This window comes from Pteropus medius, unplaced genomic scaffold (assembly GCF_902729225.1).
Source record: "Pteropus medius unplaced genomic scaffold, Ma_sr-lr_union100, whole genome shotgun sequence".
NCBI lineage: Eukaryota > Metazoa > Chordata > Mammalia > Chiroptera > Pteropodidae > Pteropus > Pteropus medius.
This window is the reverse complement of record NW_024347788.1, coordinates 7,467,114-7,494,950: the sequence shown is the minus strand read 5'-3', so window position 1 is coordinate 7,494,950 and position 27,837 is coordinate 7,467,114. Positions and strand designations below refer to the sequence as shown.

Sequence of the window (27,837 nt, the reverse complement as noted above, 5' to 3'; positions counted from 1 at the left end):
ATTCCTGATCACGCCGCGTTCCGCCGGTGGCACGTCACTCCGTGACTTCTTTACATGTCTCCCGTACTCCCTTCAAAGCCGGACCACCAATTTTACATGAAGAAAGTAGGGAAGGGGAGGAAACTCAAAGTTTCATACTGACTCACAAATGTACTTTATTAAACTCCCGGGCTAAACCTTTAAAACTCAATCTTTACAGTTGAGACCAGAAAAATGAAATACATATTTTTAAAAAGCAATGAAAGGAAATATTTTTCAAAAAGATTAATTTCTTTTCCTACAGAGTAGACTGTCACAAAGCCTGAGAACATAGGGGAGAATATTTTAAACTCTCATTAATTCCATTTGAATTTGTTTAAAAAGCCAAGATTTTGTCCATTAAAATAACCAAAGGCAAAGAATAGAACCTCTTCCAGAGGAAAATTAAATACCCTCAGTGTCAGAGCATAAAATTACTGATGTCACTTGTTAACCTAGTACATCGTTATTCAGCAGAGGCGGGAAGGTCAGGTAATTATAAAGTACCAGACACCGCGATTAAGCACTCTGTGTATATTTGTCCTGTTTCACGGCCCGGGTGCCTGAGGCTCAGGTGAGTCGAGAGATTTGCCCAAGACCCACAGATAATGAAGAGCAGGCAAGCGAGAGGCCAGGTCCGAGGACCCTGGGGCTTTTCCCACTATGCTGTCCCTTGTCCCCCGGCCCCCAAAGCAAATCTTGTCTTTGCTGGACTGTATGTGTCAAATACAAATTTCATCATTTCTCAAGTGTATCACTGTAACAGCCTCCTTACTGGGCCTCGTACGTCTCTCTTGCTCCTTTGCGAGCCATTCTCCACTTCGCGACACAGTGATTTTTTTTTTAAAGCTCAATTCTGATCATGCCACATCTCTGCCTAGCAATGTCTGAGCAGATCCCTGCTCCCTTCCAGAAAATGTCGAGCCCTTCGGCTCACACGCAAGACCCTCCGTAATCCCCGACACCCTCCACGATCCGAACCGTCCGTTCCTCCTCTCTGTCCTGTCTTCTGAGGCTCTCCCCTCACACTGCACGTCCAGCTCCACGGAGTCACCTGCAGTGCCCCAGATTTACCAGGGTCCCTACTATCATGCTCTGTGCGATGCTCTTTGTCAACTAGCCAATCCCTACTTCTCTTTTTTGGTGCTGAAAACTGAGTCTAGGCACAAACCCCCCTGTAAAGACTTCACTAAACTTGCTGGGCCAAGAACCCTCTTTTCTGTGCAACCATTATGCCCTGAAAAGAACCTAAATGTTGCTCACTGTCTCCCTGTCTGTCCCTCCCACCAGACCAGAGAGTCCAAAACTCTCTGAGTTCACAGTATCCTTAATGCCTGAACGATTTCCTCTCAGTGGCCCTAGGCCAAAAGAAATATCTCCGAGGAGTTAACTCCAAATAACGGAATAAATATTTATATCCTAACAACTCAATAACCATTTGAAAAACCAATATATATAAATTAAAAGGAAAAATATCTTATTTCCTTCTTCGATAACCAGTTGTAAGCCTCTAGGCACTGTATACATCTCAAACCTTGGAACCAGATTGGACAACGATACCCTCATTTCCTAGTCCACACAAATTTCTGTGTGGCATTTGTTTTTACTACAGCCAACTACTGAAAACCCAGCTTCGCAGAAACATGACGTCATCGAAAGGAATGCGGTGTAACCTAACGTGTCAACGGGGCGCGGTCTCAAGCTGGCAGTTTGTGTGGCACCCACAGATGTTGAGTATCACCACGCTTTCTTCGAAGTTTAAAAATATCTCACGGTCGCCCTCGGAGCTCACTGGGGTGCCCTGGGGTGCCCTGGCACACAGCTTGGGAACCACTCCTCGAGGCGGACTGAAACCAAAGGGAAGTCTTTTATTTGTACTTGATATTGTTAAATGAATAAAAGAAAAAATAAAGATACGACTTCTTAGCATGCTATGACCAAGCAGCCAGAACACAGGCAGACGTGAGGGGAGAGAACTTTCATTATTCCATCAGAGTCGATTTAAAAACAAACTCCGAGGAAGAATTCTGCTTCCAGAGCTTTGAGGCCCATTCTCGCCTGGGCTTTCAGGGCGACGGCGAAACGGACGGCAGCTCACGTCTCTCCTTCGTACCGTGGCCTTAACAAACAAGCCTCTGTCGACTCACTAGACTTGTACGGTTGGCGTGTGACACAGAAGAGACCAGAAACATGACTCCTGCATCAAAGAGCTTTAAATCCAATTGGAAAGCAGGAGGGATCTGGCTTGCAAGAAATAGAAAAGGCCAGAGAGCTTTGATGCCGAGATGCCCCTTTGTTCACAAAGCGTTTGGCGTTTAAATCAAAAATTAACGATAAAAATTTTCTATTAACTGTCTACTTCGTGCCAGTCATCAAGCCAGATGACGATGTAATGGTGAACGAGTAATACACATCGCCTGATCTTTACAGTATGATAGTGCCGAGATAATGGAAGGTAAAGGGGGCTATGGAATAATCAAGGAAGAACATGGTACTAGGACTCGGGAGATGAGGGCTGGCGGCTTGGAGCAAGCGGTACCTAAGCTGAGACCCCAGGTGGGAACAGCAGTGAGCTAATCAACACGATGCCGACGGAAGGGTACGGATTTGTGCGCAAAGGGTTAGAGAAAGAACACAATAGCATGAGGACTGGACGTGACGTGCACACGATAAATTTTCTAATATTGAGTATTAAATAACAGAATCGTTGTTACTGGAGGAAATCATGAGATCACCATTTTTACAATGTTTAAAAAGTACAGCAGCAAATACAATTACTTAATTATGGCCATGAGGAATTAATCAATGAAACTGTCACAATTCCTTAAGCTCTGTCCTTCTAAGATGCCAGCAGAATGCTAAGCGTAAGATAATCGACCATCTCTCGTATCCTTTTAAAACTAAAAAAAAATACTAATAACAATTTCACAATCATGCAAAAGGGACTCCAAAATAAATATTTTATTTAAACTATCTATAAACTGGAAAATTAGGTTGAGCCTAAGAAGGGAGAAGGTTCAGCTTATACTTTTTTGCAGTTAAGGCAAAAAAGTCACTGTCAGCGATACGGAACACAGATTTAACCTGTAATCATAAGGCATCCATCCCTTTGTTGGGAAATATTTTGATAAGAAACCAAAATAAATGAAGTGTCATTCAAAATCCTTTTATACTAAAAAAAAAAACAAAAACCAAAAAAAAGAAAAAGAGGTCTCTTCCAAGTAGCCATGGTTGCACCTCATATTTGGTGACCGAATGTGGTGAAAGCAAACTGTCCACCTTTACTTTGCACGATGGGAAACGGATATTTGAAATATGTAGAGTCAATGAGTTCCCTCTTTTCTCTCTCTGGAGAGAAACTTAGCAACACTTATAAAAATACTATTAAGAAAAAGACTGGTTCTTGTAAAAACGTGTTATGCTCAAATTTAGGTAAAATAACATTATAAATAAAAATTAAATAAAAATGCTACTGAAATAAAACAGTAAATATATTCATCTTTAATAGTAATTATCCCTGGATTGCGGGACTAAAAGTAAGATTTTTATTTTCTTTACCATATTTTCATTATTTTCCAATTTTTTTAGAAGCAGTTTTTGTCACCTTTATATCAGAAAAAGTTTTTCCAAGCGTAATTAGCATCTTTAAGAAATAGCCTCATGTTCCTAGTTATCATTCCTTTCCTTCGTTTTGACAAGATGATAATTTTCTTAAGGACAAAATGGAGATTTCCACTATAAAATAAGCAGATGAATTTTCCTCAAGGGAAAAATCAGCTATCATAGATCAAATGGTCTTAGTGAGTCAGAGAACAATCCTTTGAAAATTAGGTTCTGTTTTGAATCTCCAGTGCTTTGAGGTTTAATCGGCACGCTGAATCTTTAAAACCGTCTAGGAACCGCGCTGATGAGCGGTCTGCAGCACGGATGGAATAAAGTGCGCCCTCTCTTCCTTCGTGTTATCTCGACCTTCAGCCTAAACCTGGAGACCGGTTCCGATGCACCCTCAACAGGGCCAGCAAAGCAGGAAGAGAGAAGTTGTATGATATTTTGGCCGCGTGTACTTGTGTGTTTGGAGACTGTTTAAGGGAGCTGGGCGAACCCCTAATACTCATACAGGTGCTCTCGGCCGAGGCAGATGAGTAAAGCTAACAGGAACCGGTCATCAGCCGCCTTCCCTGGAGCCCTGCTGGTGACAGGAAGTGGGCAGGTGGGACACGCAGGGAGCACTATTAGGGGCAGGGGAAGGGGAACTGCATGCCTGGTGCTTTGCATGCATCTGTGACCTCATTTAATCCTCACGACATGGTGGCCTCACTCTGCAGAAGTAACGGAGCCCATGACGGTGAGTGATGTGGCTAAATTCACACTTTGAGGGGCGGGGAGGGCATGGAAGATTCTCTCCTCTGGGGGACAGGACTAGAAGGAGTCAACGAGATCATGCCACAAGTAATGAAATAGGAAATTAAGGAAAGATACCGCCGTATCTCATACGTTTTCTTATTTGTTCAAGATATGCACCCCCTTTTCAAATGATAAACAGGTAAAGGGTTAAAGTCTTACATAAAATTCTTCAGATTCTTCTGGAGGTTCTGGAAGCAGAGAAGCCTTTGGTGGCAATTTGAGTTCATAGGTCATTATACTCCACCTGAAGGGAGAAAAATCTTTGGTCTCAAATTTCTTTAAAATTTAATAAACTGACTTTGTTTCCACTTCATATACATACATATGCCCATATATTTATGAACTGTAATTTACTGTATCTAAAACAACCAAATATGGGAAAAGAGATGAAATTTTGGTAATCCTGTAAAACTCCAATTCCTAAGTTATGACTGTCCTATCTTATCAATTCTGATGAGTGACTTCCAAGTGACTTCCAAACCTTTTAAGGCCATGACCCCCAGTGAGAAACACACACGTCTGACACCCCGCCCCTCTTCGCCAGGTGCAATGCGTTCTGACTTTCCTACTTTTTTTTTTTCACTTTTTAAATAATGCTCACTGTAATTTGCTAACCGGATTATACAAATTACTAATGGGTCACAACCCAAAGTTCCAAAACAACATCCTAGATTAAAGAAATCCATACTACTTATAAAATATAATTCATGCTCATAGTCTGTCTTGCCAAGTCAGCTGATACAAACATGAGATGAAAATCAGCTAAATATTCTTCCTTATGAAATGATAGCAAAATATCCCTCCTTAAATTAAGAAAGGAAGTAAGCGTGGGATTGAGTAAAAATATAAGTAATATATAATTAAAGCAAATTTATTTAAATGAGCCGTAAATATTCATTTCAAACCAAACACTGAATCATCTGGTGTTAGGAAAAGCAAACAACTCCAGATCAATCTATTCTACCTAAAATAATAATTTCAAAATTAAAAAGAACTGTTGTCAGTAATGGGATAAGAAATAAAGATTCCACAAAGACACAAAGCATAATAAAAGCAGTAATGAAACACATGAATTTTACGTAAAGCATATCATAGCTGAAGCCAAGATAGAACCTATAGAAAAACTCCAAGTTTAGCATCAGTATTTAAACAGACTAGCGTACCATTCAGACTAATCAGTCTTTCCATAAAAATCTAAATTCCCAGAAAATCCTCCAAAAGACACAGGTTTATATGTTAAGATGTATAAACTGAATAGTTACTTATTGACACTATTTTAACTCTTGACTTGAATAGACTATGAAGAAATATCTACATGAGCACAAATGGGAGAAATACTGAACACCCCAAAGCGACAGACGGCATTCCAGGGTCTGGACATACAGTGGTGAAAGGCTTCCCTAGCGAAGCTTATATCCTAGCGCACAAAACAGATGTAATGCGAGCAGCACAGAAAATGATTAAACTTTGTAAATATCCAAATAGAGAAAACCACATTGCAAACATAAAAGTCAAGTTCCTACTAGCTGGAAATACCGCTCTGGTCAAAGGACAGGTAAAGAAATGGGACCGTCTCAGATTCCTCGCACCCTCCAAGCTGCACCTCCTCCCGTGACAGGAAGTGACGGGCCAAAGACACAGCAGGAAGTGGCAGTGGAGCCGGGAGAGGGGGCGTACTGGTACCTGCCAGGCGGAGTCAGAGGCCAGAAGGTGAGGCCCCTGGCGCCTGTGTGTATTGAAGAGAAAGACCCTAGAGCGAGAGTCTGGAGCCCTGTTAGGACGCCAGCTCCAGACTGATCAGCTGTGTGACACTGATAAGAGACCCAACCCTGTAGGATGGAGATTATAACAGTAACTGCCTGTAGGTGTATCGTGACGACTAAATGAGATGACACTTTATCTAGTAAAGCAACCAGCAGTGCCAGGCAGACCAATGTATTAGCCATTCTGACTCTCTCTGCCTCCACAAGCCTCGATTTTCATCTTTATAAAATCGTCACAATAAATGCTTTTATTAGCCAGCCCAGTGCTGTTTTGAGGATCAAATCAATTGATATCTATGGAAAAGTTTATATAATTTGGAATATTATTAAAGTGATTTTTTTTCCTACCTGCTCTTTACAAACAGTTTTCTTAAATTAGTAAAGAAAACTCAGGAACAAAATATTCCTATGTGTCTAGTAGTGGTCTTTTTTAGCTTAAAAAACCCAATAGTTTTTTAATCTCCCCCTTTTTTTTCTTGTTTTTTGCAGGTCGGTATCAAGGAATTTCACCACAGGGGGCGCTGTTTCTCTGCTAACGACCTGGAGAAGTTTTACAACACACAAGGCAAAAGCGAGCTCACACAGGGTAGAGGAAAGTCCTAGCACTGTTTCTTAGGATGAAATGAGAGTGTGGTACTTAAATTTGCAACAAAAAGCCATTTAAAACACCCTGTGTGGTTTGGTGGGCACGGAATCGGGCAGCTGTCTAGGGAAACACCTCTGGGTTCTTTTAGAGATTGGAGGCTGAATCCACTTTATGTACCCAGACTACTGGGGTATCGGTTATGCCGTACTCTTGAAACTGATATGATATTGAATGTCGACTGTAACTGGAAAAAAAATTTTTTACTTAAAAAAAAAAAAAGAGTTTGGGATAAACACAGATAAATGCTCTACAGCCCAGCTCTCTTTTTAAACATTCTGTCAGCAAAAGAACCAACCATTACAACATTACTTTATGACAGGCGAGGTTACAATTAATTCGGTTATAGCTCATTCGAGAGTAATTACATTTAGAAATGGTGGCTCCCTGATGAGATTCTGTTCTTTTCAGCAAGAGTTCCACAGATGGCTAATCTGATCAAAGTTGTTTTGACTCATGCTACCTCAGGTTTATAACGATATTTTGACATTTGTCTTCTACTTATTGGGGGTGGGGAGGTTACTGCTTACTGTGTCCTATTTTTCCCTGTACCCGAACTCCCTAAACCTAAACACTACTCCATGATACTCAGGGTACACACGTCACGACTTCTCTGTCCTACGTGGGGCATTCAGAGAGCAAGTGAAGCGATGTGATCAAAGGCGCCATCAGCACAGTGACAGTTCCTCCGTGTGACGCTGTCTTCCTAATGCTTCCCTGTCTCCAGAAAGGATTACCTTTTCCAGTATTTAGTTCTTTGCTGGTTCGATTCATTCTTAATGTGCACAATTGAGAAGAGAGAGTCTAGCAAAATCTAAAATGCATAGGTCTCTTTTAGCTTTAATGAAGCCAGAAGATGATCCCCACCAAAAGCCCCCCTCCCCAAATGAACTATTTAAGCTTTCTCTTTACCTGAACGGCAATTAGAAGGAACTGGTGACAACACGGCCCTTCCGTCTTTAAAATCATGGGTTCCTTAGACTAGTTTTCTCAGCTTTCATTCATTTACTCAAAAGATATGTCATCGAGTGCTCCTGTCTGCTGGTCTCTGTTCTAGACCTCAGGGGAAGGGTGGGGACCAGGCAGTCTGTGCCCTCACGGGCTCTCGGTCAGAAAAACCTACACTGTCGAAAAGTGACTTCCGTGTGCCATTTTCAAAGCAGGTTTAGAAGAGCACCGGCTTGTACCTGTCCAGCATTTTGGTACTGGCGCGTTCCAGCTTCTCCAGTATCTGAGGAAGTTGGGTGTCGTCATCGTAGGAACTTCCCCAGCCAAGAACTCGGGCAAGGTCATTTCCCGTACCCAAAGGCAGTACGCCCACCTGACACTGCAAGAGAGCACAGGGGGGACAGCGGGGACCTCAGAGGCGCTGAGGCACAGGGGCTGACTCAGTGCACACTTCTCTGGTCAGCAAGTGACTGTGCATTCATGCTAGCTCGCCACAGAAGGAGTTAGTACTTGCCTGTTTATTCAAGTTGAGCTTATCAATTTCTGACAAAACCCAACCTACACTTCCATCTCCTCCACACACAAGAATCCGGAAGTTGTCAAACTTCTGGAATAATCTTAAACTGAAAGTAAAAAGTATTTTATTTTAATATAAAATAAAATTCAGTTCCCCCAATTCTCTTGTTATTCTGTGTTTACTGGTATTCACGTTCGGATTAAATATAAGAACCCTTACCTATTAATTAAACCACACAATTCATTCGAGTGCAATTTGAACTCCAGATACCCTCTTACTCCTCGAAGAGGAAAGTGGGTCATGAGCAGAAAGAGAGATACAATTCGGAGGAAGGGAAGGTGAGAAATGAGAAGACGACGACACAAGAAAAGCAGCAGAACCCAGGAAAAGGACAGAAGGTAAATGAGGTGACAGGGCAGGACCAGAGGTGTGGCTCTTCTTATGAGCAGGGTGCGTTATGTCCTGCAGTGCAGATTCCAAACCAGGGACGGGGACCCAGGGCACTGTCAGTACTGGGTGGCACTCTACAGTTCCTAAGAGCCCGCCGGACCTCGCTGGGGTGTCACTTTGGTACGTCCCAGCTACTCCGCCCCTCCCCCCACCTCGGGTCGACCCTTTTTTTTTCTCTCTCCCTTCGTCTCAACTTTTCACACATCCCACCTCCTGAATGTCCCTTCGTCCACTTCAACTATGGTGAGAAGTCTAAACATTACGTGATAGGGACGATCGCGAGGCGTTTCACAAAGGGAGTTCCTCGGAATCTTAGAGAACGGGTGGGAAAAAGAAATGTCAGGAATGTAAGCTACCGGAACGATGAAGGATGATAGAAACGGACACATCAGAGAGGAAGGTGCAGCTGACCAGCGACAGAAGAGACAAAGGCGAGAAGAGAGACGAAATGCCAGGACCCAAACAAAGGAAAGGACGCGAGGTCCAAGCAGGTCGGGAAGGAGCTGGTGCACGTGAGAACGACCAACCCCCGTGGGACCAGAAGGGCCTGAGAGCCAGCAAGAAAAAGGCAAAGGACACAAGAGGGAAGGCGCTGGAGGGACCACAGTGAAGAGGCACAAGGAGGGAAATGAAGAAGACGGGGCAGTGTCAAATCATAAAACGCAAAAGGCCCTTTCGGGCCGCGGTAACTCAGATCCCTGTTTCTACTTCTGTGTCCGTGCTTCGGGGTGACAGTGGGACCCAGAGGGAAGCTGACTTGGTAAGGAAATCATACAGGGACTGCAGGGCCCTGGTTCAAACGTGTCACCTCCTCAACAAGAATCACACACGTATACCAAAAATGAACTACGAGTGCCTCAAGGCATGGTTTCCCTCCCTGAAAACACTATTTTCTTCAGATTTTAGGTTATATGACATTCTAGAAAGCTGAAATGAAAAATCCACAAAAGCATTTTAACTGACTGTTTGTCTTATATAAAAATCAATAGTAGCTTTCCGTGCAAATCATTTTCTAAACTTCTTTTGTATTTCTTCATATGAGTTTATCTTTCTCAGGGCTAAGCACCCTGTGAGTGCTTATCTGACGTAAAATATAGTCTAAAACACTTTCTCGACGAATTTAAAAAATTTCAGCACATAAGTTATGTAAATACATATATCTAAAAAGACCGTGTTATCGTTTACAATTAGAACTTTAAAAGGGGGAGGGGTGGGATGAGCAACACAGAGACGTCTCAATGAATCCACAATTTTCATGAACTGAAAAGTCAGACATATTCCATGCTCGGTGCTACATTTCATTTAAACAAAATTTATCAATAATCAATTACCCTAAATAAGGACCTCCATTCATTAAATCAAACACCTGAGCCGGGTTTAGTAACTGTTTAAATCGCCGAAGGAACTTGACTCCCTGATTATCTCCACTCTTAGAATTGACAAAAACCAACAGAGGACTAACACAGAAGCAAAATGTTGCTCTACAGAAACCTGTAAAAAAACACAGGACAAAATCAGTACGCATAGCTTTCTGTCTTACACTATTGACAAAAATTCAGAGATGGGAAGAGAAATTCATAAAAATAAAAAACCTCGTTCATTACTAGAGCAATAAGTTATCATTTAGCCCCCCCCAAATGGAGATAGGTTTATTATTTACATGCTAAGAATATAAAATTTATCATTTACGATATGCTATCTACAATGAAAAATCATGCCAAAGATGGTAAAAGCATTAATCATAGATAATTTGAGATAAGCCACCTGCTTAACAACATTTAATCATAAGAAAAATCAAAGTCTGTAAGTTCTCATTTGTCAAATAATTCATATGTTCACATTCAGTATTATAAAATATTTTCACTGCTCCTTGATGAGGCCTGAGTAAATGTTTTAAAAATTTTAATAAACAATAGAATCTTGATATATCAGGGATGGGGAGGCAGGCTTTTAATAGTACAGGTTTAAAAAAAAAAAATCACATTTTTTGAGGCTTATATCCTTATATCTAGGGTACCTACTGGCATAATTTATATAAAAAGTTTGAAAATCATAAGGCACTTTATCAATGCGAAACATTAATAGCATATGGTAAAAGCCTTTTGTAATATGGTTTGCTTAAAGGAAGCTATTAGCATGCTATTCCGAAACTAACGATGTAAACCGATTCTTCAGCATTCACAGCTAAGTTGTAAGAGTCTAGAAAAAGGGAATAAACTTATAGTAATATAAATTCCTGCAAAGAAACTACTGGAAAACAGATTTCTAAATAAGAGGTATGCTAATATGCAGTTTCAGTTATGGAGGAAAAAAACGCTTATAAAAAATTAATCTTTTGGACTGCATTTCAGTACAGAATAATGATCTTATTTGCTGAAACGTAAAATCTAAAAGTCTTATACACAGAATTTTCACCAGTGTGTTAAATAGCTACATTAAACTTCAACTTAAAAATGTTCTTTTAAAAATCAAATGCACTGTTCAGCAATTTAAATGGAATTATTATGTAAAAACTGACAAGAATAACCAATTACAATTCTATTTACTCTAGGAAAATAAACGTACATCTTGACATTCAGTACCCCATAAATACACGTGCTTACACAGCTGGTACATACCGTCAGAATCGGTGCTGTTCAGCGCAATTGGGGGTATGATAGACACTTTACATTGGCCCAGTGGACATACAGGATGGTATAAATCCTTGCAGGCAGTGTGCACCTAATAACAAACAAACTTTTAAGAATCATGAAAACAAATCACTATTTAGCTATGTTATAAATTATATTCGAGGAACTGATCGTTGACAATCGACTGCATCACAAAGTGTTCAGTAATTCCTGTGTTACTTTAATGGGACAATATTGATGCTTCTAAGGAATGGGCCACTCATTTTAGAGACGAGGATTGGATCTGGTTTGTGTAGCCTATTTGCATGATTGTCTCAGGTGAGTAGTCAATGAATGCCTGGTGGCAGCAAAGAGAAAGAAAGAGAGAGAAGGGGGTGCAGAGGCAGGAAAGGAAAGCGAGCAAGGGAGGGAGGAAGGAGAGAAGCTGACCGGTGCGCATCCATGTCATAAACCATTACAAACACTGATGACGTCTACCTTAGAAAACTCTTAGAGAACGGAATGAAAAAAAAAAAAATCTGTTATTTTTCTGTAATGATCCAATTACTTTCTATTCACACCTCTTTTATGACATTTTCATGTTATTGTAGTTATAAAGTACATCCGTGCCTATTTTCTCAGCTAGACTTCAGCCCTGTAAGGAACATGAAAAGGTCCTATTATTATCCACTCATCTTAGAAAATGATGTATATCGCAGGCGCTCAGTAAATGTGTTAACTCTGTAGAAAACAAGTTTCAAAGTCACTCAAGATACTATTGAAAACAAAAAGCACAGGCTAACTCATTAAGTAGCACCAGGTAACTTACGTACTCCCATCCAGAGCCTTTAAATGTTTGAACAAGTAAAAGCAGACGTTTCATAAAACACTTATTTAATATAGAGTTATTTCATTAGTCCTTTCAGAAAACTGGCATTTAATTAAGTATACATCAAAACTTTTGAGAAAACAACTGAAATTTAATAGTAATTCTTGTTCTGCTGGTGACCTAATTCTGGATAGTCTCCCAATATGATTTATAATAATTAATCTAAAGAGATTTTAGAAAAACAAGCATGTACAGATAGTTTTAAAAGGAATAAAAAACATGAGAATCATAGAGCAAAAATAAAAAATATAACAATGTTAATGAGAAAAGTATGATATAATTGTATCTTCACTGTTTTTACAGAAAAGGTAAAAAAATGTCCAGAGACTAGATAACAGATGGAAAAATTAGGAGTTGACTCATTAAGGTTGTGGAACTACGGGTTGGTTCTGTTTTGTTTTTACCTGGATGACCATGTTTAGACGCTAAATAGTCTGCTGCTAGAAACTCGTATTTTAAAGGCAAAATAAGATGTAAACAGATAAATGATGGTGTATAGTATAGGGGGCACAGGCGATGGAGGATGTAACGAAGCTATAGTGGCTCAGAAACCCACGTGTCTAACTGACACAGGGCGTGCCAGGAATGACTGCATAACAGGATGATATTTAAGTTTGCCAGGAAAAAAAATGGAAAAGACATCCCAGCATGCCCCCTCCTAGAATCTGTAAAATACTTCTAAAATTTTAAAGGCAGAAGTGAGAAGGCTGAGCAAGTAAAAAACCTAATTTACTCCCAACTGTTTAAAGTTCGTAAAGTTTAAAAACTACACAATACAAGTAGAAACCCATATACTGCAGGTAAATAAAACTTCAATAATACCTTATAAAATACTGCTCATCACACGCGGTCTTCTTTCCTTTTAAAAAGTTAGAAAAGGGCAGCCAAGCTTCTCCAAGTAGATGATCGTCCCCCCCAAAAATCACAAGTGAGATGAACATTTTAAATCTTATTTAGGGATCACTCTTTTAAAATGAGGAATGGCAATAGAGGGTTTTAGGGGTGGGGCTTACGCCGAAACTCCAAAGACAGACAGTTTATCTTATATTAAATGCTGGAATATTAAATGAAGAATAACACAACCCTGAGGACAAAGAGAATCACGTCTGATTTAAAAACGAAAAGGAAACACCGATTTCCTATGAAGACCGACTAAAACGTTGTACATATTCTTCTCTGTGGCCTGTGGAATCAATCTTGTGATATCAACATGTCGCACTCACATCTTTTACATTTGTTGATCAACACCATACTTATTAAAAGCGATGGTTTTTCCACCTTTTTTGGGGGGTGGGGTGTGTGGAGCTAAATCCCAAGACTCAAAACAGGACAAACAAATCCGCCCCAAGGCGAGGCGATGGCTGTCGCAGCTGGACAGCGCCCCCTAGTGCCAACGGGAGCACTTGCAACTACTGCCTCCCGCCCTGCTGTGTCTTAGCCCCTTGCCACCCTGGGCCTGGCTTGTGTCCACACACGCAGTCCGGTCCGGAGGCCCGGCCCTCCCGGGGTCCAGCACAGACGGACGGCCCACTGGCTCTGCGTCTTCCCTCCTCTCCACCATACGTGAGAAAGTTTTAAAACGTTTACCTAAATGCAGAGTTCGGCACGTGGCCTGCTGAACTCCACATTCTGTCTGCCAGAGAAGACAGACAGACAGACAGGATTGCCGCAAAATTACATTTTGCATGTCAATAGAAATGTGGTGTCTTTCTGTATGCAGCAGGTCGTAAAACTGGCCCAAGAACAGCAAGCCACGGAGTGTGACCAAAGCATAATGAAAAACAATAAAACTGTGGGAAAGAGGTCTTTTTTATGAAGAGGAAGGAAATGTATAACAATCACAAGCATTACACACAGGATATTTGAAAAAGTAACCAGACGGGAAGGAATACACCTTGAAAAAAGATGAACGTTAGACGGGTGTGGGCTGGCAGGCTCTGCTGTGCCATGAAGTCTCTGCCTCTAAATCACGTAGATGAAAACGCTACAGAAAGACGCCAATCAAAAAGGACTCTCACCATCGTTTTACACCAGAGGCATTTCCAGTCCTGCAGACGGAGAACACTGCCACAGGTTTTGTCACAGACGGCACATTTGGCACTCACAGGCAGGTTACCCTCTAGCCACTGGTGGGGCATGGCCACCTGCACAGCAGGAATAAGAGAGTCAAATTAAAGACTGTGGACGACACTGTTCCTACCCTAGGGAAATATGTAATTATTTCTTACTCTCCGGAATCAATATTACGTATCGCTCATAGCATCCATTCATCCCACATTTACTGAGCACCTATTATCCCCCAAACCCGGTGGCCACACAAAGATAGGTGAAGACTAGACCCCCGTCCTTCAGGATTCGTAGTCTAGCTGAGGAGAAGGGTAGTTAAAGGCGTCATCACAGATTTGTATGCAAGGTGCAATGTGGGGAACGTTTTGAAGGAGGGGGGCACTGTTGAGAGGAGGCCCCCACATCTGAGGAGTGAACAGCTGAGTCGACAGTTGAGCTAAGCTTTAAAGAATATCTTAGCCCGTCGGGTCAGGGTCTACCACGCCAGCCCAGCACAAACCACCCCAAAGCCCTACTCACATTTCCCTCAAAATTTAAGAGCTGAACGAACCTATGAAAGACCTAGTTGAAAATAAAAACTCATAACTAACCAAATTCTTTCACTTAGTACCAATAGGAAATATTCCCACTTAACCTTCTGTCCTCATTTTCTACCGGGCAGAAAATAAAAGGGAGGAGAGGTGGGGTCGAGATGAGAGACGGAACCGAGCTCACCCCATCTTCATCTTCTATGATGTCCTTCCCGATGGAGGCCAGAGTCGTCCACTTGCAGTTATTTGTGGCCCTCACTGCGCACCTTTTGTGAGCCTTGAATTTACACACTAAAAAAAAAAACAAAAGGTAACCATTTCTAAATGAAGATGTGCTTTGGGAACCACGATTAAAGGAAATCAAAGCATGAAATTTTACATGGTAGTGGGACGGGGGAGGGAAAGAAAAAATATTTTTTAAAAAGTTTAAATTACTCCTCAATGATAGTAATGGTATTCTATAGAGCAAATATGGCTATGTATTTATGAAGCAATTTCATCAAGCTACAGATTGCTACTGAGAGAGATTCCACTTAGTCATACAAGGAAAACAGAAAGGCAACGAATACAAAAGAATTAGTTTTGAGGACAAGAGACAACACAGAGAGAGAGAGAGAGAGAGAGACAGAGAGAGAGGGAGGGAGGGAAAGAGAAATAAATTTCAGTAATACAGAGGTGCTACTAACATCTTATTTTTTAATCCAAGTGCTGATTACATAAATGTGTTTAACTTGTGAAAAATCCAGCAAGCTGTATACTTCTGATACTTAAAAAGTATGAAAATACAATTCAGATAAAGAACGAGATAATTCAAAGTTTTAAATGGCAGTTTTGTCAAGAAACTATCTAGGCATCATGGGAAACAGGCTGACAAGGGTCACAAAGATGGCACTGTCCTTTAAAAGAATTATTTTAGGATGATTACATTACAATGTAGAAGAAAGAAATGATGAAGTGATAACCCTACTATGTGTATCACTAATTCTCCCCAGGCAAATTATAATAAAGGAGCCTATAAAAAAGAAGTGAGACACCAGAAACTATAAGATGTCGATGAAATAAACTGAAGAAGACACAAATAAATGAAAAGATATGTTGTTCTCATAAACTGGAAGAAATAATATGGTTAAAATGTCCATACTACCCACAGCAATCTACAGAGTCAATGAAATCTCTATCGAAACTCCAATGGCATTTTTCACAGAACCAGAACAAACAATTCTAATTTGTATATGGAACCACAAAAGACCTTGAATAGCCAAGGCAATCTTGAGGAAGAACAAAGTTGGAGGCATCATGCTCCCTCATTTCAAACTATATTACAAAGCTATAGTAATCAAAACAGTATTGTATTGGCATAAAAACAGACATATAGATAGATTGATGGGACAGAACAGAAAGTTCAGAAATAAACCCATGCATATAGGGCCAATTAATTTATGACAAAGGAACCAAGAATGTACAATAGGGAAAGGACAGTCTCGTCAATAAATTATGCTGGGAAAACTAAAGAGCCACATGCAAAAGAATGAATCTATAGCACATACAAAAATTAACTCAAACTGGATCGAAGACTTAAATGTAAGACTCAAAACCGTAAGACTACTAGAAGAAAGCACAGGCATAAGCTCCAAAAGGGACTACATCAAACTATAAAGCTTCTGCACAGCAAAGGGCATCATCAAAAAAATGAAAAAGCAGCCTACTGAATGAGAGAAAATAAATGCAAATCATATATCTGATAAAAGGTTAAGATCCAAAATATATAAAGAACTCATAAAACTCAATAAAAAAAAAAAAAATCCAACTGAAAATGAGGGGAGGATCTTAAGAGACGGTTTTTCAAATAAGACACACAAATAAGACGCACAGATGGCCAACAGGTACATGAAAAGGTTCTCAACATCACTAATCATCAGGGAAATGCAAATTAAAACTACAATGAGATATCACTTCCTGTCTGATACAATGGCTATTAGCAAAGAGACAAAAAATAACACGCGTTGGTGAGGATGTGGAGCAAAGGGAACCGCGGTGCAGTGTGGGTGGGAACGCGAACTGGTGCAGCCACTGTGGGAAACAGCATGACGTTCCTCAAAAGAATTAAAAACAAAACTACCATATGATCCAGCAATCCCACTTCCGGGTATTTAACTGAAGAAAATAAAAACACGAATTAGAAAAGATGTCTGCACCTCCATGTTGATTATATGACTTATGATAATTAAGATATGGAAGCAACTCCATGAATGAATGAATGAATGTAGAAAATGTGGTACGTATATACAATGAAATATGATTCAGTCATAAAAAAAGAATGAAACCTTGTCATTTGAGACAATTGAGGGCCATATGCTAAGCGAAATAGGTCAGACGGAGAAAAACAAATATCACATGATCTCACCTACATATGGAATAAAAACAATAACAACAACAACAAAAAACAACCAAACTCATGGACACTGAGAACAGTGGTTGCCAGAGGCGTGGGGTCGGGGGATGGGCAATATGGGTAAATGGGAGTCAAGAGGTACAAACTTCCAGTTATAAAATAAGTAAGTCCTGGGATGTAACGTACAGCATGGTGACTATAGTTAACAATACTGTCTTGTATATTTGAAAGGAGCTAAGAAAGTAGATCTTAAAAGTTCTCATCACTAGCAAAAAAGATTTCTGTAACTATATATGGTGATGGATATTAAGGACCTATTCTGGTAATTGTTACACAATATATACAAATATCTAATTAAAATAAGAGGGAGAGAAATAAGAGGAAACGACTAGGAAAGAAGCAGCACATACATGAAAAACAAGTAAACCAAATAGTAGACTATTTGAAAAACTTTCCATTGCTTATGAAAATCAGAACTTGACTACTTACCCCTCTAAGGATACACATTATCCAAGTGTTAGTGGATAATGATGTTATATAGGTTTCTGACTTTTCAGATAAATATTTAAAGGTAGAGATCGCTCCAGTGAAAATATAATAAGGTAACTTGCTAAATTCTCAATGTAAGGTGGCTCCTTTTCACAGGATTTTTGAATTTCTAACAGTAAGCCATTAATAAACTTGAAATGATAGGTTACGCACCATCCTTTTAAAATAAACTTAATTTGATGTAAAATGAAAACAAAGGGTCAGGTAAAATAACTAAGGTTTCTACAGCCAAATGTTCAAAATGCTTTAAGTATCATGAATAACCACTGGTCACTTAAACTAAACGGGTTTTTCTTTGAAAAATATTTTGTCTATAGACGCTGAAAATGTTTCATTTACGTGATCTTTCTGTACACGGACAGATTCTTTCCTGAAAGTCATACTATTTTTGTGATAAATGACGCTGTGTCTCGAGCACAGACTCCATAAAAAATACAATAATTTTTCAATTGAGTTTTATTGCTGATAAACAATAGCGTAAAGAAAGAACGCTACAGGAAGCAAGCTTAGTTTGAAAAACGATTGCTCTGACACAAGAGACTATTTTCAAACCATGGTTAGTTAATGTCTCCAGGTCTTTTTATCTGTTGCTCAAAAGTGTGGTCCTACTTTTAAGTTTATCTGAAACACAGTCCCCAGGATTGTGTTTTTAAAGACAAATAAGTACGTGATATTAATGGTCAATAACTGTTTTCTAAGAGGCAAAGTAGGAAGTAAAAGGGCGACAGTAGAATTTCATGGCTTTTTGAAAAATGTGCCATTAAAAATCAAACAGCTCATTAAAAGTAAAAATCAGAAATTTGTAACAATAAAGTGCTTTCTGAAAGGAGTTTTGAGAATCACAACGTTGCTTAATATCACATATAATAATAATAATAATAATAACAACAAACCAGACTGTAATTATGGTCACTAAGAAATAGAAATGATTAACAGGCACCTTAATGATGATGATTTTAAAACTCCAGGACTTAAAAAAAATACTGACATGTAACAAGACTGTAATTTCTCATTGCAATATTCATTCAGTCTCTACCACACTGAATCTTTATATGCTCAACAGTAGTTAAGGTAAAAACTCATAAGTACACATGTTGATATATTTGATGCTGTTGATTAAAAAAAAAAATCACCATTTAATGTTTTTTGTTGTTGTTAAATTGCTGTTTAAATAACTATGAATAATTGTGCTCTGAAATTATAATTAATATTCTCAACCGATTTAGGGGATTATTTATGAAAAGTCTTTTGCCTTCTTTTTTTATTCATATAGGTCATATAAGCAAGGCTTTAAGGTAATAATTTTGGTTATTATTCAACGCAAACCTAGAAGACAAATCAGCAGAGCCTTGTTTTATGTGAAAAACAAGGACAGAAAGATTAAGTAAATTGAGTATGGCTTCACACACCAGAAGCTGGGTTCTATTCTAACACAGAGTTATTCCTTATCACTGTTGAATAAATTTTTCCTGTATTTGCATCTCTGTTAGAACTTTTAAAGCCTCTTGTATCCTATGCTTTTAGCGTTATTAAGCAGACAGAAAGCAGGGGGAGTAAGTTCTAAAAGTATAACTTTGATTACAATAAAAATATCCTAGATAACCACATTCTCATAAAAAGGTAACTTTTTTATATATTCATAAAACCCTTGGGATTTTTAAAACGTCTGCTACAGTTCTAAAAATACTAAGGGGCAAAATGGTGTAGATTTAAAATTTTTATCAGCAAATTAATACTAACATAATATTCCTCTAAAAATATGATAATTGAGACCTTTTTAAAAGTCAGGAAGATATCATTAACAGAATAATATAACAAAAAATTTATTTAAAGACTTTAAAGTGTCTTATTCTCACCAGCCGATGCAATTTTTGTTTTAAAAAAAGTGCTTAGAAAAATATTTAGTCATCCCACTGTTAATCTCGATTTCTAAATGAATATATTTAATAGCGTATAACTCTCAAATCAGAAGGGTACCAGATATCTCAGATTGTTTTTAGCATTTTTTGAAAGAGAGAACAGAAGGTAATAGTAAAGACACCATCAAAATAACACCACATAATATTACAGACCTGCAGGAGTCACTCAGAGCCATCGGTATCCCTTCAGATTGTTCAAGTCATATAGGCCAATTAAATCTTTGTTTGTAATCATTGTTTAAATAAAAAAAAAAATGTTTAATGCCTCCTCCAAATGTTCATTTTCACGAATTTTAATACATCAGACCATGAAGCAACTCCATAATTATTTACTTGACAAATTTCTTATGAGCACAGTTAAAATGTCTACAATTTACTTGGCTAGAAAAGCAGTTTTATTGTACGCATTCTCTCACCTAATTTCCACAGTGTTCTGTGAGATGTAAATGACTATCATCCCCATTTTACAGATGAGGAAATAACTCGAAAGAGTTAACTACGTCCTCTGGTCTCGGTTTGCAATCCTCGAAGTGGGTCTGAACCCAGAGGGTTTAATGCGCAGCTGGACTCTTAAATCTTCATTTAAAATGAAGTAAAATTATGACTCTGTTTCCATTTTATTATTTAATCATAATAAAGTTATATTCAAAATTCCTTAAGAAATTTTTTGTGTTAGAGAAAAAGCTAGTAATAGAATTATATTATAGTCTAAAAAGTCATATACCATTATATGACCACTGAGGTATGAAATTAATCTAAAGAAGTTATGAGTTTTCTCTTGGTAATTATTAATGTATTTCCTTTCAGTGATCACTGCTCTTAAGTTTAAAAATAACTCACAAATCCTGTAATGAAAACAAGAGAATAGGCCTTATTATTAGAAAACTTTAAAGAAATTAAAGGGATAGCATCAGTTTAAATTAAACGTAAGTGAAAGAAAATGTTTAAAACAATACAACATAAGCAACAATGGAAAATTCTGCCAAGGAATTAATACTGTCCCACAGAAAGTTTTGTTCTCCGTAATCAATCAGGACAGAAAAATACGAGAAAACTAGAATGCTATACAAAGCCTAAAGAATATTTTTTCCCACTAGTTACTAGTTCTTCAGGAGTGAAATGCTACCTTCGATTTATACTTCTTTCAAGTGATTTTACATGATCTTTTCCAGAGCCCAAATGTTTCCCCACAGAATCCTATGTGGGCTGAGCTCCGTGTGAAGCCCCAGGAAAACCTAAGCCACGTTCCCACCGAGACGCCCCCAGCCCCTGCTTCCACGGAGATGAGTTTTCTCTGCTCGCTTCTCAGCAGTGCCAGCAGCAGCGTGTTTAGAGGGTGGCCGGTGTCGAGGGAGGACACGTGCTCGATGCTACTGTACCTTCGCAGGACAGGCCGTGGGAGGTGACTCCGGACAGACTCTCTCGGCACACGTTACAGAAGGTGGGGCGGGCGTGGGAGCAGGCGTACCAGTTATGCATCCCTGAGAAATGTTCCACGGTAAACTGGGCCACCTGGAAAGGAGATGTGAGCACAGGTTTGCCAAACGAGAGGGCCGGACGGCAGACTGGAACGTAAGCAGTTATGATGAAAATGGCAAAGCCGTAGTTTTTAAAACTAAAACCCTTTGCCTTAAGTTAAAAAGAAAGAAAAAAAGAAAAAAAAGGCACCACCAGGTTTAAACCAGCTGCTGAATCCGCACACTCCTTTCTGCAGAGCACCCGGGATAACACTGGTTCTCTGCGAACACAGGGCACAGAAGAGACGCTACTTCACCTCGTAAGGCTCCCTGGTCTGCACAGACTTCAGGGAGCTGATCCAGTCCTCCATCTCCTTCCGGTTGTCAGCACACAGCATCAGTCTTCTGAACGGAGTGATTATCTGCAAGGGACGAGTCACGCTAATGATCGGTAATGACCCAAGAGGGAGATTATTGCAAAACTGAGCATCTTACAAGGTATTTCCATTTCTAATCTGAGTCCTCCTATCCTTGGTGAAGAAAATAAGAGTCTCTGCAACGTAAATGAGTTCAGTTCTCTGAGGATACTGCGGTGTGGTCTAGGAAAGGAAAATTCTAAGGGACCTTTTGTTGTCTTTGATCTCATTGCTACGTGCTCATCAGGGTTTTCAGTCCTTTACCAAAGGCTGTGAACCCAAATGAAAGATGTATTCTTATTTCATAAAACACACCTTGAAAACTGATTTTAAATATACAAAGTAATTCACAGGAAGCTTAGAATTAATACATAGCTATCGATATGGAAATGTTTTAAAAACTGAAAATCAAAGGAACACACTATTAAGTGATTTTCTAATTGGCTTACAATGGCATCAAGAATATCATTATTAAATAATGTTAAGTTTACATATTTCTATTGCCTATTTTAACAATTTATATGAAAAAAAAATTTTTCCCCATTGTGTAGAACTCCACTGTACCACTTTTTAGTGAGAGCAGAGAAGAATTAGCACAGAAATCATTTAGTTGGTTTTAAGGGAAAAATAATAACTGCGACATCTTTTTTCGTGTCACTAAAGAAGGCAAATCAGTTATGTTAAGAATCTTAAAGCAGGTGTTATGAAAACTTCATGCTGTTTTGGCACCAGAAATGATTCACAGCGAGATCCTGAGACGAACTCAAAGCCTTTACTTATGTGTAACTACAATATCCTGGTTGTAATCCCGAAGCTGCTAAATCTTAAGCATTTACCGCAAAGAAGGGACTACTTATTTACTTGTGGAAGAAGAGAATAATGTCACATTCCTACCCAGGAACTATTTCCAAGTGATAAACTATGTATTTATATAGCAAATAAATTTTCTCAGGTTGAAAGTCATTTCATCAAGGGATAATCCATATATTGTACTACAGAGCAGATTTGCATGTCACGAAACAGCAATACTCATCTTAAAAAGGAACCCTTCCCCAAAGGAGTAAACTAGCAAGCCTCAATCACTTCTCAGAAAATAAGTCCATTATTCAAAACTACAGAGATCAGCCCAACCTTAGCTACTCACCAGTCACTGCCTCCTCTCATCGGCCGTAAATTTAGGCGACACGATCCTTCCCTAAATCGAGAGGCCTTTAATACATCTGACAGGCACTCCCACTTAAGTAAGGCTGACCGGAGTCACGTGGACGAGGAACTCCAACCCTTCAGCTTCGGATATTTGCTAATTGCATATGAAATTGAACAGAGCCTCCCCGGTGCATTTTCTTCCGTTTTCCACTACCCTCTTTGGATAAAGCTTATTAGCAGCCCGTCACTTCTCTTCTTGAATAAATAGTTAATGCAAAGAGTACTGCCTCCCTCATTACTTAGGAGCCAAATGGATGCTTTATTGCTTCAAAATGTTTTTCTGAGACAGCTCATCAAATGCAGGAGAGCAATACCATTAAATCGTAATACGCTCCTGGCTCTGACGACTGGCATGGCACTCTACAAACTGCAGTTTCACTGGGCGGGATGCATCTGATATTTACCTGAATAAATAGTACCTCTGGCATTCATTCATTCATTCATTCATTCATTCAATTATGCTGCATGATGTCACTATATGGATTTCCTGTCTTTTATGATGTTATAGTGAGACAAGTTATTATTCAGATAAATAAACCAGGTTTGCTATTTTATTCATTTTGTTTTTGCTTAATTCTAAGTGAAGCAGGCTATCTGATGGTTTTAACTACATTGAATGCCTTTATATTCTTTAAAAGTCATCATGAATTCAATAAAAAGGGAGAAAGGAGGACAGAGCAGCTTCTCATTTTTCCTGTCGCTCTCGGAACTACATAGTGCCTGTTCTAAAGGATTTCAGCGATATAAAACATGTGTATCTTACACACCAACGATGTAAAACGTATACATTTGCAATTTCTCCTTTTACACAAAAATTCGTAAGCAAATAAAGATTATCACACATTTTTTAAAATAATAAAGTTTTTAAGAGCCAAAAAAGGAATTACAAGTAATATTAAGAAATCTACTGATTGTAAAGTTACATTTTAAAAAATAGGTATGAAAAAGAAAATCCTTCAGAACTCATGTGATGCAGGGGTGTCTGGCTGTGCGGCTGCACCCCCAGAAACACCCCCACAAGCATCTTAGAGCTGTCGGGGGCTAACGGAAGACCACGCCGCCAGCGCACCTACAGCATCTCCCGGGTTGGTCCTTCTCCTCTAAGGTGACCCCAAACCAGGCCTCCAACGCTGAGTCCCCTCTCCTCTCCACCCTTTGGAGGAAGGGGAGTGAGAGCGGATGACTGACAGGCGCCGGCTGTACCCTAACTGAACCCCATTCCACTGAAGTCCAAATCTTTACCAGGAAAATACTTGGGGAGCAGCAAACTCTGAAAATTATCCGGTTCTTACTGTCAAAGTACATCCGACTCGGCCTTTTTATTATGACCAGTGAGCAGGATGGAGGGATGGAAGGAGAGAGGGAATGCGGGCAGAGGGCCATTCCAGGGAAGTCCGCCTGCCGGGGGCCGAGGCCAGGATGCTTCTGGAACTACAGGACTTCTTCCATGGCTCGAGGAACCTGCAGCTCACCGTCCCAAAGCGGCCCCTACCCCCGCGCTCCCGCTACTCGAACATTCCCAAGTAATTTTTAATTTTTATTTCATTTCTAATTAACATTATTGGGGTGTCATTGGTTAATATAAATTTGAAGACATTAACCCACCAAGATATCTGCACCCCGATGTTCACGGCAGCATTCCCGAGTGATTTTTTGCAGGCGCATCTGAACTTCCTTCAGTAATTAGTTTTCCAAACTATGACCGGCCCCTCCTACCTCAGACACATCTGTCTGTCTGTCTGTCTGTCCTGTCAGGCACTCAGCCCTGGCAGCCATGCCGTCCACCACGGCTCAGCGGCACGAGCCACGTGGGCTTTACCTCAATAATCGAGATCACGAGGAAGCAAACCAAGGTTTACTCGTCTGAGAAAGTGTCGTACGGTCAGAGCACAGAGGAGAGACAGCTAAGCAGTTTGCTTCCTACACACTGCCTTTAATGACATACAAACTCTCCCTGAATGGTGACAGTGCCCCACTGTGAGACTCACTGGCCTATAAGGGCTAATCCACAACACTACTACGTGTGCGTAAGGGACAAGAATTTCTCAGACTGGTAAAACACGTGACTGCATGAGAGGCAATCTGGCATTAAGTATATGATATGCTACAGAAAAGTGACATTATTGTTAAGACTTTAAATACATAAACACATGCAGGAGAAAAAGATACACAGCCAAATCCTATGCTGGTTATCGTCCAGTGAAGGAATTACAGATAATTTTCATTGTGATTCTTTACTGGTTTGTCTGTAGTTTCTAAAGTAAATATGTAGTCCTTCTATCATCAAACATAATTTTTTTACGGACAGAAGAATGGAAATTTACCATTTAAAATTGTGCCCTGTCCCAAAGCAGTTCTCAGACTCTGCTGCACGTTAGAATCATCTGGGAGGTTTTCAAAAGCCCCGGCGTCGGGGCCATGCTCTATACCGATGAACTCGGAACACGCGAGGGTGGGACCCAGCTGCCGGCTGCTGTTGCTGTTTTAACTCCCAGGTGATTCAGAAGTGCAGCCAAGGTCAATAGCCAGGGTTCTGAAGATATTTTATTGTTCCCCACAACACTGTTAGAACTTGAAAAATGAGACAAGTTTCTGCAGAGAAGTGAATTATAGAGAACCGCTAATGAGTGAGCTCCCAACTGGAAACCACTAATGTAACTCTGGAGTCAGACCGACCATGGCCGAAGACCAGCAGCATCCCTCCTTTGCCTGTGTGGCCGTGGACACGGTTCCTCAGCTCTCCGAGGCTCGGCCTCACATACGCGAAGCCGGGACAGGGTACGGATTCTCAGCTGTGCAGACAGCGGTGTGGACTAGCCAGACAACCCAAGCAAAGGATTCGGCGCAGGGCCTGTGACGAAGCCAAAGCTTGTGAACGTTTGCATCACAATTCTTCCTAGCACTGACAGAAATGAAGTATATTTTAAGTATGTGTACAGATTTCTTCTGTGATGTATGTGCTTTTTTTGTATAATGGTGGTCCACAGACAAAACTGGCATGAGCTTAAGTCAGACATGGAGGCATTTTCCCAACAGAACAGTCACTGACGAGCAAACTGCCAAAACAGGGATGATGATGATGACCCACTTCCTGGACGATGTTCGGAAAATATCAAATTAGAAAATACTGTTCCCCCTGAATCGCACGGCGTCCAACCTTACGAAAGCAGGAACGTAAGACGGTGAAAGGAACACCTGAGCTAACGGCATCAGGTCTCTGCGTGGCCCTGAGAGGGTCCGCGTGCCACCTCCAGCACGTACCACGCCTGGACTAACCAGGATGGACACTTCCTTATTTTAACGGAGATTTTAGATTCTGCAGCGAAGGAAGCTCTGCAGCCTTCTTTGGTAATATAAACGTCCAACGACGTTTTCTGTTCAGAAATTCTTATTTCTAGCTAAAGTTCTTTACAACGAACTGATCACACCTGCCACAAATAGAATAAAAATCCCTGTGCAGTGAGCAGCCTTTCGTGGAAAGCAGGACCAGCACAAAGTTAATCGTGCTATGATGGTTTTTTATTGTCCATATTTATTATAACTTAGGAGATATAATCTGACTTCTGTGTAAGCTGAATCAGGGATAATTATGCCTTTTTAATACCAGGTTTGCTATGCCTGCAGCTGCCAACTACTCAATCTTAATACACCTCCCCCACTTCTATCCTTCCTCATAGAACGTATATCCAACTCTTAAATTATGTATGTTGCTTTTTTTTTCATTCTTCCTTTATGGAACAAAATCAATCACTTTGATGACTTAAATGTGCCAAACTGCAATGTAGTCGTGCATCTTAAGTGACTATTTTCAGAGCAAAGATGCTTACTCCCATACTTCAAAGAGTAGCTTGGGGATCTCCACATCCAAGAGCACAGGTCCCCAACCGTGTGTGTGCACCTGAAATCAAGCCAAGAGGTTTTTCAAAACATATCCGACCACGCTCCAAACCAGACTTGGTGAATCAAAATTCATTGGGGGGCAGGAGGGGATAATTCAGATGTCATCTGTAGTTTGGCAAAGCCACACCGGTGATTCTGATGTATGCCCCTGCTTATCGGCCGCGAGGGGTAGCAGAAGCATCCAACCTTCCCGTCAGTAAAGGCAGGATCTCGTCTGAGTAAACCGCTCTTAATCTTTCTGGCTCCCTAGCTCCCTTTCAGCACCCTTCTGCTCCTTACTTTCCAGGGTTCTCACCTGCCCCGAATAGTATTCCTTTGTGAGGGACGGATCTGAACTCGCCTACCACCTGCGGCACCCTGCCTGACATCGCAGAGGTCACAAAACGATGATCTCTGGTGTTTTCCTTTGGCCATTCCGTTTGAACACTGAAGCGCTGTGCTATAAAACAACAAAGAAATTAAAACCCATCCTTTTAGACAGGGATTTTGCTTACTCACAGCATGAGCAGCTTAAAGCCATTTTCTCCAGCAGGCCACTTCCCACACTTAGACCACCCAGGGGGCCCCAGAGGCATTTGACTTTCAAGTCCCCTATACGCCCTCTGAATCCTTTACCTTCTGGACTCACACCCTTCTCTCTTTTATTATCCAGTTGCCTCCGACCCCCTGTTTTCTAAGATGACGACTACTGACCTAAAAAGGCATTTTTTTCCCCTGAGGTGTTAATAGATGATAAAGGTTTAATTCACAGTTTCTCCCAAAGGTCCTTGAATTTTAACAGAAGACTAAAAAATGTACGATGCCACAACAAATCTATTTCTGGCGCCCAAACCCAATAAAGTGTCACAGGTATTTTCAACAGATAGTATCATTCAGATCAACAAAATAACAGAAGTTTAGATTAGGAAGAGACCTTATCCTTATTAGGATGAGACGCAATGTCATAAATATTCATTTTATAGCTGTAAACACTGTAGGATCCACATTACGTGCTCAGGAAGACGGCAGTTCCACGAAATCTTGGAACACAAGTTTCACAATATCTAAAATGATGTAAAATGACTTATAATGATGCAGTGGACTAATGACATGACTGAGGTCGACAGGTAATTGATGCACATACAAGATCCTTATTAATCTACAGGTAAAAATTATAAATT

General features: G+C 40.1%; 1 protein-coding gene across 1 annotated transcript in view; it reads right to left on the bottom strand.

Moving 5' to 3' along the window:
- Nucleotides 1-27,837, bottom strand: part of DGKH (diacylglycerol kinase eta) — a 163,123-nt gene that overhangs the window by 54,906 nt on the left and 80,380 nt on the right. The window contains 9 exon segments of the mRNA XM_039877212.1: nt 4,582-4,666; nt 8,016-8,155; nt 8,291-8,399; nt 10,075-10,234; nt 11,362-11,464; nt 14,260-14,385; nt 15,023-15,129; nt 21,078-21,210; nt 21,473-21,577. Of these exon segments, the coding sequence (XP_039733146.1) occupies nt 4,582-4,666; nt 8,016-8,155; nt 8,291-8,399; nt 10,075-10,234; nt 11,362-11,464; nt 14,260-14,385; nt 15,023-15,129; nt 21,078-21,210; nt 21,473-21,577 (1,068 nt within the window).